Here is a 10,563-nt window from a genome sequence, read left to right as displayed (position 1 = left end):
CACGTGATGCAGAAGAGGAGTATTTTTCAACCCCTCCCTAACTTAGGAAAAAAGTTTGTTTTTTTTTTTTTTTTTTTTTTTTTTAAATAAATCAAGTAAGTATCCAAAAATAAAGGGGCATAAACAGAAAATAAGAAACGGTTCTCTTAAATAATCCCAAATAATCCTAACAGTTTAACAGTGAACCTCACAGTCCAAGAATAATGCAAATAATTACAAAAAATGAGAAGTTGGTTTATAACTCATGCATCTCTCTCCTCTCTTTTTGTCTCTCTAAAACGAGAGAAAAACAGAAGAGCAAGAGGACTTAAATCAGCTGCTGGAAGCTTTTAAATTACACCAGTGATCTATACTTTCTGTATTAATTCAGCAATACTGAAAACTTTCCTAGCATTTTACTTCTGTTCAAATCCATGTTAAAACGTTAAATTACCTGTCTGAGGTATAGGAAGAAGCTGGAATATTGACCTGCCTCCGGGAGGTAGGAAAGAAAGACTGTTATGCAGATTAGCAGCACAATTGAGTCCTGGCCGACCTTCTTCAGTGACTATGGCAAGAAAAAAAGTATTGGAAAACATTTAGTCTTCATATTCAGAAAAACACACATCCAGCAAGAATCCAAAAAGCACAACAGTTAGTGAAGCTCTTACGTGGTACCACCAAAACATCCCCTCAGTGTTTAGCAAGACTGTTGGCAAAAGCATTACCACTGACACACATGGTTAAACTTGCAAAGCCATGGGCTTTGTTTTTCAAGCTTGAAATGCAGTAACGTAGACAGACTCTTCCCCGTCTCAAAAGCTCAACATTTGCAAGTAATAAAATGTGCCATATTTAAATCTCTTACCGCAAAAGGGTCTGCCTGTTCCCATGAAATGGGGGCTCCCCAGGACGCTGGCCTCATCTTCTCCGGCAGCGACTCCGGCACAGCAACCAGAATAAAACAGATGTCTAACAAGGCGATGGCTGTGGCCAGCACCACGACCAGGCTGTCTCCGTAGACTCGACCGAGGTAGGCACCAATAGCAGGGCTGGTCACTAAACTTGCTGCAAAAGTTGCTGAAACCTACAACAAATAACAGCTGGTAAGGTTTTCAATGACGGAAGTCAACGCTATTATTACCCACTTTTCCTCATTCCCAGAAGCCTAACCATTTTAATCAGGTAATGATTTAAAGTAACCTTTTTCCTGTGACCATTTGCCAGCGGCTGTGTATTGCAGACAGCCAACATTTTTCAAGAAAAAAGAAGGGTTTTTTTGCTAACTGAACAGCAATGTGATGCTCACAGGACTCCTGCATGCACTGACATAATTAGGTTTAATTAACTAGACAGTCTGCTGATATCTCTGGGAAGTGATGATCTGTATGTAATCTCCATACTAGTGAAATACATGATGCCTGTCAACAAAAAAATCAGATGTATCAGGGTGTATCAATTGAATATGCTGGTTAATCCAACTCAGTACAACGGGCTTCGGAAAGCAGTTCTTGGGCAACCAGCTGAAGGAACTTTCTCAACAGATCTCAGTCCCTGATGTGTACGGGCAGAAAGAACCTGGTTCTATATCCATTGCATGCGCCTCTTCCTGCTGAATAAACAATGCATTTTGTAACTTGAATGCAACAAATAATTCTGCTAATCCCTAACAGTCGGGGCTGCGAAGGCTCCTGAGATCTGGCAGGTTACTGGGGGGCAATGGAGACACAGAGGTGAGTTGTGAGAACTTCAGACAGACGGGTTCCTGAGCTGCACTGGTTCTAACTGCAGACACGAGCAGCAGCAGTCAGGATTTCATGCAATGGCAGTTCCAGAATCATCCAGGTTAGATTTTTGAAAACAGGACAGAGCAGTACCGGTGTGAGAAACTATGGAGGAATAACTAAAGCCCCTCAAATGACATCACTAACACTGATAATAACTGTTAAGACAGACACCTGAAAGACAGCTTTTAACACAGTCATATTTTGTTTAAGTTAGAAGCAGTATATTCAAGAGATACAGGACAGGATGACAAGAACAATTAAACAGAAAAACCTTACTCCAAACTAAAACCAACTTGCCAGGGAAAAAACAAAAATAAAATTTTAAAAAGCTTGACCAACAGAAGTGTTCAGTGCTGAATACCCCAGGAACAGAGCCAAAGAGATACACATACCAAACCATAGGCCATGCTTCTTTCGTGTTCTTGGGTTATGTCTGCTACATATGCAAAAACCACAGAAAACGTCACTGCAAAAACTCCAGAGACAGAGATAACAGCGAAGTACCACCTAAGAACATTAAGAAATAAATTAGAACAGCTAAATAGAAACAAAAGGTCTCTATTTACAATCCAAATACCGTTCAACAGTAAATCATCTTGTCCAACTTTTACTGATAAATATTATGATCAACTTGGATAAAGCCAATGTGAATGTGTCTTGATACAGTTGTGTAATTCCTCCTTATCGCACCGAGTACACAGATAAACAGCATAACACTGCAACATCTACAAAAAGCTGCTGTTAGTAAGAACTTGTAGGAAACGAGGTGTTAGACTAGCTTCGACCGGATGCCTGTGACCCAAAGCACATTGGGAACTGCAGTATTTTGAGAATCTGGTCATTGAGAGGTCTCAACGTTACCCGTAGCTTTACACTACGGACAGTAGCACTCATCATCTGAAACACCAATCTATGCTGAGAAACAAGCTACTTCTCAGAAAAGGGACGAAGAATCCATGAACAATCTGTGTGATGGGAGAGAACTGAAAATGCTCAGGGAGGTACCTGAACAGCTGGCTCTGCCAGTGCCCTCTGTGTTGGCTCAGCTGCACCCTCAGGGAGAGCACGCGGGTCCAGCAGCACTGGGACTGGCTCCTGCACTACCTGGGGAACCTACGTGCCAGTTAAGAGCTTACTCACTTGCACACAGCGTGGAAGCTGGTGGATTTTAAAATTTGAGAAACAAAATTATAAAATTGCAGCAACATTTTAGGTTACAAATGGTTACTTCATGCACTGGCTAGCATTAGGTAAGGTTTTTTTGCATTTCTGCATAGATGGTTAGCATTCGAGTAATACGGCCCCAGTCACGACCTGCGCAGGTTACTGCAGTGCATTCTAGCACCTGTTGTGAATGGGCTGCAGGAGGGAGTGGGGCCCACAGCACAGAGCTCAAACCCAGCAGCTCTCAGAATTCTGCCCAAGGCATTCAGCCTGAGGCAGCTACTTCACAGTTTGACCCTGTTCTCCCAGCTTTGCACCCAAGTCTTACAAAAGCCTTGACCTTCCCTGGAGCACAAACAGTATTTTATCAACAATGCTACAATCTGTACAGTAACCTTGACAAGAAACGGCCAATCTAGTTTTACTAACCAAGTAAAAATTTACTAACCAAGGGCTGATCTTCATTAGTGGTATTGGTGCACAGGTGAAAAATACTGTTAGCAGCAAGAAGGACTTTCGTCCCCACACGTCAGACAGGGCACCTATGAGCGGGGCACTGAGGAACGATAATAGGCCCTAAATGAAACAAAACATTTCAAGTTAGAACTAAGTGGTTAGAATGGCGACAGCCCACCGTGCCCCAGCCCCACAGCAGCTGGCTCCAGCTTTATTAAAGCTGATGGCTACAGCACAATGCATCAAAGGCAGTATGGTCAAGCATCGATGATTTCTATTCCATTCTGGTTACATAAAATGTGAGATTTATTACCTCAGAGCTACACAAAGTTCAAAACACAGACAATCCCGTCATACTAGCAGTGTTATGAACAGGGTTTTATAGTTTTATATATTTAGAATTCACATAAATGTACGTAATTGGAAGTACCCGCTGCAGCCATGAGCTCCAAGTAACAAATTCTGAAATTTTAACACCATGTGTCATTTGGGATTAGTCAACTACCTTTTATTTGCTGAAGCCTAACAGCAGGTACAGACTAAGCAATATCTTAATAAAATGATGCATATTTGCCTTTTTAGCAATAGTTTTATTTATACCCAGAAAGCCATATTGAAAAACCTCTTGAATGTTTCTCTCAATAGGCAGCCATTTCTATATTCCTCCCACCATTCACTTTAAATTGTACTTGTGATTAACTTTTGTCACCTTACCTTTACTCCTTGAATTAGACCATTCATAAGAAATGTATGTTTTGGGAAGGTTTCGTGCAAAACCTGGAGAAGAAAAACAAACACTGTCATTTACATAATATTAACTGCATATTAAAAAAAAAAAGCTACCCTACAAATGATCTACTTCATCTTTAATTCACACGGAAGGTACTTTGAGATTTTAGCTTTACATGATAGAGGCCTTGGTTCTCTCAACACTTGGGAAGGATTCACATCATTCAACTCCAGTGTCTGAAACCTGAATAGACCACAGAGCACCTAGAAAATGATCTCCGACCAGACTCTCCACATGTTACTGTGTCATCTGTAGGGGGCTGGGGAGAGAGAGGAGAGACATCATAGTTCTGAAGTGCCTCTTGACCAGAGCCCAGACACGCAGGTTAAAACAGGCACCGCTCTCTCTGACTTGTGTTACGTGAAATGGATTCCATTCAGGGACCAACGTGCAGCGTATGGAGCCACAAAGACTGTGTTTTAGGTGGAGTTTGCTTGAAGATCTTTAAGCCTTTGCTCCTTTTAATTTGTAAGCATGTGTGCCTTCCCAAAGATTAAATTGAAATGGAAAGCAACCAACTACCTTAGAAAATAATTTGGTACAAACACGTTGGAATGACTGTGTCACTAATCATAGGGAAGCTTTGACTGGTGTAACAGGGTCTGTGCTCTGAAGCTTCCATTTAAAGCACAGCCAGGTCAGCAAAGATCTCCCTACCTACACACACAAACACTCTTGCATAATTTTGCCAAATTGCAGGTGTATTTCTGTCCTTATATTAGTAATGTGCCAACTTTTGTAGCATCTTGAAAGAAAAGATAATTTCATTACTGTCTTAGTGGTTTCAAGTCAGAAAATATTTACATGTAAGGCTGAGCATCAGCAGACGTGCATAAACAGCTGTGCTGCATCATTGCACTGCTTTAACGAAATAATTTTAAATTCTCAATTATGTGTAAAAATACAAAACTTTTCACTTGCACAAGAGGGCAGCTCAATGATACATAGTTTTCATTTAATTCAGAACATGTTCAGTGCCTTTGCAGTAATTGCCCCATCTCCCATAAGTGTATCACTTACCACCAGAGTGGGCGCCGTCAAGAGTCCCCACGCGAAGAACTCCAAGAAGATGACAATAACAGCGTGGTAGACACTCGGGGAACCTATTCCTTGAGGCTGCAAGAAGAGGAAAAAACCCTGTGACTAAAATATCTAACAATCTTTCACAGTCATGAGAAATGCATCTGTACACTATAAACAGAAGGATTAAGAAATGAAACAGGACTCAAAACATCAGAATACAGTTATTCAAGCTAACTGCTACTGCGCAAAATTCTTTTTTTAACCCTTTGCTGCTGATGTCCTGAAGTGTCTTAATCCTCTGCAGAATACAAAGTGCGCTCCCACCTCAATTGAAAAAATAAATCATTTACACTGCCAGCCTGGGAAACAAGGATACTACTGAAAGCAGAAACAGATTCTTCTTCAGAGAGTTAATTCCTTTTCCTTGAGAAAAATACTTAAGGCCACACAATGCTGCACAGAAATCAAGTTTTCATCATTTCAAAACACGGCAGCATTCACACTTGGCTATCTCCAAGTCTAACTACCTGGTCTATCAAACCACTTCATAGTACTTCTGGTACTCAAAGGCACCACGGCTACACGCAAAACTTTGATAGCTCTATATCAGGAAAGAAAATCTGAAATAATTAATGGCAGAAGCAAACCTAAGCAACAGCACTGTTCCCTTCCCAAATACTAAGAGCAGGCCTACTGGCTACAATGTGCTCCATATGTTGGAAGAGATCCGGGTAAAAGATTTGAAATAAGTAACTTCAAATTCTTCAGTGATTTAGCATAATCAGAAGCAGCATGGGTGGGACAACCTGCTCATCTGGTATGCTCTGTAAGCGCTACCCTGTCTAACAACATGCCACAGTTCATCATTTGCAAATTGAGGAAACGGTGCAGTAATTATTTTCATATACAGGTTGTATGAATAACTCATCTGAAATCTCATATGCGTTCTCCAAGCTTAGAAGTGCTGCCTTAACGTCTACTTCCCCGGCTTTGTGTGAAGGTGAGTTACTAACAGAGTGGCACTGATTTGATTAGACCTAGCATTTATATATATACTGAGCAAACACAGGCATGCTAAGGTCCTCAGCCGCTTCTCAAGAAGGCTCTGGGGGATCTTATCAATATGTATAAATATCTGATGGGAGGGAGTGAAGGTGACACAGCCAGACTCTTTTCAGAGGTGTCAGTGACAGAAAATTCTGCTTAAATCTTGAGCAAAACAAACCCCTGCAAACAGGCTGCCCAGTGGGGTTGTGGAATCTCCATCCCCAAACCTGACTGGATGTGGCCCTGAGAAAACTGTTCCAATTGACCCTGTTTGGGGGAAGAGAGTGGTGGGTAGTTGGATGAGAAGTGTTCAGAGGTGCCTTGCAACCTCAAATGCTACGCTATTTTAAGTTTCAGTTAGGCAATGCTACACTCTTTCTTTTACTACAAGATTTACGCAAGTCATACCTAGCTTTTCTTTCCAGATTCCAATATTTCCAACACAGGAAATAACTCAAGCCTTTTGAACAACGATATGCAATAAGTACAGAAAACCACACTGGCCATTCATCCATATTGCTAGAAAAGATCATAATTTTCAAAAGTTACCGCATCAATATGTAAAAGGTGAGCTCTGAAAGTACCTCAGCACTCTGCTATTTTTCTTTCCCAAGTTCTCTTCAGCAAATACAGACATACCATACAAACATTTCTGCTATTTTTTCATCCTATTCTCTTGCAGAGTTAAATTAACAGTCTTTATAGGTACAGAAAGTGGCTATAATTATCTTCGCTTCCCACAATTCCTTTCCCTTTCCACCCACAACCCTTATTTTAGTTTTGGGTTAAAAATTTATCCAGCTCTGCACAAACGGTAAGTAACAACCTTAGCTGTTTGCCTCAGTCCAACACAGAAAATCACGTTCATTCCCACAGTGCCCAGATGCCTGTCACGCTACGGGCTCCTGTCTCCCCCCCGGTATCACCAACAGTGAGGCAGGAGTCAGGAACTGCCCCGTCCCTCCAAGCACCAGGGCTCCCCAGCCCCTCCACTCTGCTCACACACAGCGAGCAGTCTCTGTACTGCCCCTGTGCCACCGTGGGCACCTACTCAGAGATCACACACACACAAACCAAGACGGCAAAACGAAACCAGCGGCTGTTGGCCACCAAATCACCTGTTGGTGATTTCAGAGGCACACAAGGAGTGCTGCCCTCTGCCATGTCCCCCAGCTGTAAGCAACCCCATCAGATGTTCCCATTACATTGGCAGAACAAACAGAAGTGACATTTAGATCACCAGGGTTAAACTTCCTCCCTTTCTTGTTGCTAATGCTCACTTATCACAGGTACTCCAATTTGTTCTTATCTATAAAAAAGCAGTAATTTAGTGACTTTTAGATCATCACCTCTATAGCTAAAGATGGATGCAACTATAAAGTAGCAAAAATACTCCTAAGGTGGACAAAAAGGAGATTAATAGGTGGTTACATTACAGTGCATTAAGATACATTATGTGCATTCAGTCCACAAGACCCAAGTACAAGTCTGATGTACCCTCCTACCCCACACCTACAGCGCAGGCGTTGGGGGTTCAGCCCTGTCTTACTCTACAAACCAGCTCATGCAGTGTGATGTAATGTAATAACCCAAGTGCAACCAAATCAGAAGGCCTTATGCCTGGAGATGGAAGACACGGAGCCTTTGTGTGCACAACCTGGAACCGAGATCTTCCAATCAAAGTAACAGCGACCCTTCTTTGCAACCACGTAGCCAGAGCAGAGCATATTTATGTTTGCCAAAATCTGCGGCACAAAACAGTGCTGTAAGAATGAACGCCCCTTTCTCTAGTTACAGACAAAATGTCTTTAACCAAACACTTTGCACTATCAGTCACGCCTGTGGAAAAGTGTATATACCAGGCATCTGACAACAACAGAACAACTCTCAAAGCAACAAAAGCAGCAGATAAGATCATAGCTCCAGCTCCTCTGCTGGAAAGGAAAAGGCACCAAATAAAGCACTAAACTCTAATTCTCTCTAGCACTGCCCAGGGGTGTCTCCTAATTCATTTCATGACTGCTACAAAAATGCATAATCTTACATAAAATGAATTCCAACTGGTCATAAAGGAAAGCAAAATTAGGAACAGCGCTGAAACCACTTCACTGGTGGTGTGTTACTGCCTCTCCTCTGGTGAATCTGACAACACACACTTGAGTACACACACCATCACACGTTTTTTTTCTGTGATACAGCTACTAAGCTGCAAGAACACCACAAAAATACCACCATGCACCAACCCAACCTCCTGCACCACCCACCGCCTTGCCAAGGGGACCAGCTGAAGCAGGAGGAGAGGCTTTGCAGAGGCAACGGATGGTTTTTCCTTTTTGCTTGTTTTTCTCTTTCCGCATCAGAATCAGTGATTAGAAGTGACCCCATCAGTAAACTCTTTTCACCTGTGACACTGCCTCATTCAACAGCTGCATATTCTTGCTGGCAAAAGTCACACAGTTTTCTTTGATGTCAAACAGTTTCAAAATAAACCAACCAGGCTGGAAACTGTACAATTAGATGCTTGATTAATTACTAGTTTGCCAGTTGTAGACATTTGAGATGTGGGCCATTTTCATTTACCTTTTTCCGTAATGTCACATAGCACGTTGGGTAAGCAAAGAAACTAAGGAGACTGAGCACAGGCAGCTAACGAAATGTTTCAGCAAACATTAAAAAAATAAATCCAAGCATAAAGTTTTTATAAAGAATACTCTGCTGTACCAGACTTTATAACTTTAAAAATGTATTTAAAACAAATAAATTCTCAAAACATTTAAAGGCAGAAAATATAATGAGCTTGTGTTTTTGTTATCTAACAACAATGCATATACCTTCATCTAATGTTTACAGCCCATTTTTCCACTGTTCTAAAAACAAGTGAAAGTTGTACAGAACTCATCCAAGTTTGCACTCTGCTTCTGAAACTGGAGGGAGACACTGAATGCAGCACTGTGTCACTGAATGCAGTTACTACAATATCCTTCCTCTTCTCTCAGCAAAAGAAAGTTAAAGCTGAGAGATAAAGGACACTTGGAAATACATTGTATTTTAATCAATGATTACTCCAGAGAGAAATTCTGAGGCACCATGTCCCATAACTAACAACATTTACTCTGCATTTATTACTCATTCTAAAATATTTCCCATTTAGCATTTGTACAAGGTAATCTCATGCATTTCTATCTTTATGAAGAGCAAGAAAATGTGTCCTGGAAAACACCAACATCCATCACTGGAATTAGTTTTGTTTCTTACCACTAAGTAATCTGGCCAGTTGGTCACCAGTTCAATGAACAACTATAGTGACTATGACACCTCCCTCTTCTCCATTACTGTCCCCAAAAGATGAACTGAAAGTCCACCAGCAATTTAGTCTGTCAAGGTGTCTCTTTGTTTGCAATAATGATACTGTATTTAGAAGAGTGCTACACAATCATCAAAGCTACACAATGTTACATGGTGCAAAAAAATCCAGGGGCAATGATACATCGGAAGTAATGCTACTCATAAATTAAAAAAAAAAACAACACAAAACTACAACAAGCTCCAGCAGCCCAAATATGTAACAGCTTCCTTTCTTTTTAAAATTTATGTATTTAAGAGGAAGCAAGATAGTGGGAAGGAACTGCAAAACACTTCTTCCAGACAGCCTTTAAGGGACTTCTCTGATGCAAGAGTTTGTCCCACTCGCTGGCCTGTTCTTTCTCACACTATGGACACAGAGGGGACAGGAGCTGCCGGGCGGTGAATCATCCCAGACGGGCTCTGCACCCCCAGCAGAACTGCATCCTCACCCCACTCGGCGCTTCCTGCTTTCCTTTACAATGGCCCACTGCCTGCCGGCGCCGTCCCGGGCTATTGTGCAGCCAACTGCTGCTCCCAAGCATACAGCTGGCTTCCCAGCAGCTCTCCCCTCACATCTTATTTAAATAATTTTCAATGCAAAGTTCGGTTTAGACACGTACCGCACGATCTCAGGCAAATGTAAGCGATCCGCAGTTCCCTGTGCTTAACTCCCGAGAGGTCTCTGTTCCGCACACTCGCTCCCGAGCCCTACAAACCGGCCCGCGCCGGGGAAGCGCTCAGGAAGCCCTGAACCGGCGTGACACCCTGACAGGTGTTTCTCGGGCAACGGCCTCAAGGAAACCAGCCCGGGTCGCCGGAACGAAGCTACCGGGGCTGCAGCACCCCGCAGCATAAAACACACCGAAACCTCTCCGCAGAGCCCAGCTCGCCGCCGGAGCACGGCCCGCTCGCACGCCGCCAGCTGCGGCCGCCCAAGGCCCGCCACCCCCCGCCGGACCGGGCCCGGCCGCA

The 10,563-nt window shown here is 42.6% G+C and overlaps 1 protein-coding gene across 1 annotated transcript in view; it reads right to left on the bottom strand.

Moving 5' to 3' along the window:
• The window catches only part of MFSD14A (major facilitator superfamily domain containing 14A), a 9,595-nt gene extending 4,278 nt beyond the window's left edge, over positions 1 to 5,317 (bottom strand). The window contains exons 1-6 of the mRNA XM_014939068.1: positions 5,197 to 5,317; positions 4,101 to 4,163; positions 3,379 to 3,506; positions 2,159 to 2,273; positions 848 to 1,066; positions 434 to 547 (exon numbers count right to left, since the gene is read on the bottom strand). Of these exons, the coding sequence (XP_014794554.1) occupies positions 434 to 547; positions 848 to 1,066; positions 2,159 to 2,273; positions 3,379 to 3,506; positions 4,101 to 4,127 (603 nt within the window). The 5' untranslated portion in view covers positions 4,128 to 4,163; positions 5,197 to 5,317. The remainder of the gene's footprint in view (positions 1 to 433; positions 548 to 847; positions 1,067 to 2,158; positions 2,274 to 3,378; positions 3,507 to 4,100; positions 4,164 to 5,196) is intronic.
• Positions 5,318 to 10,563: the final 5,246 nt, after the last annotated feature.

This window comes from Calidris pugnax, unplaced genomic scaffold (genome assembly GCF_001431845.1).
Source record: "Calidris pugnax isolate Ruff unplaced genomic scaffold, ASM143184v1 scaffold18, whole genome shotgun sequence".
NCBI classification, from domain to species: Eukaryota; Metazoa; Chordata; class Aves; order Charadriiformes; family Scolopacidae; genus Calidris; species Calidris pugnax.
The sequence above is the reverse complement of the archived record's forward strand: the minus strand, read 5'-3'. Positions and strand labels throughout refer to the sequence as shown.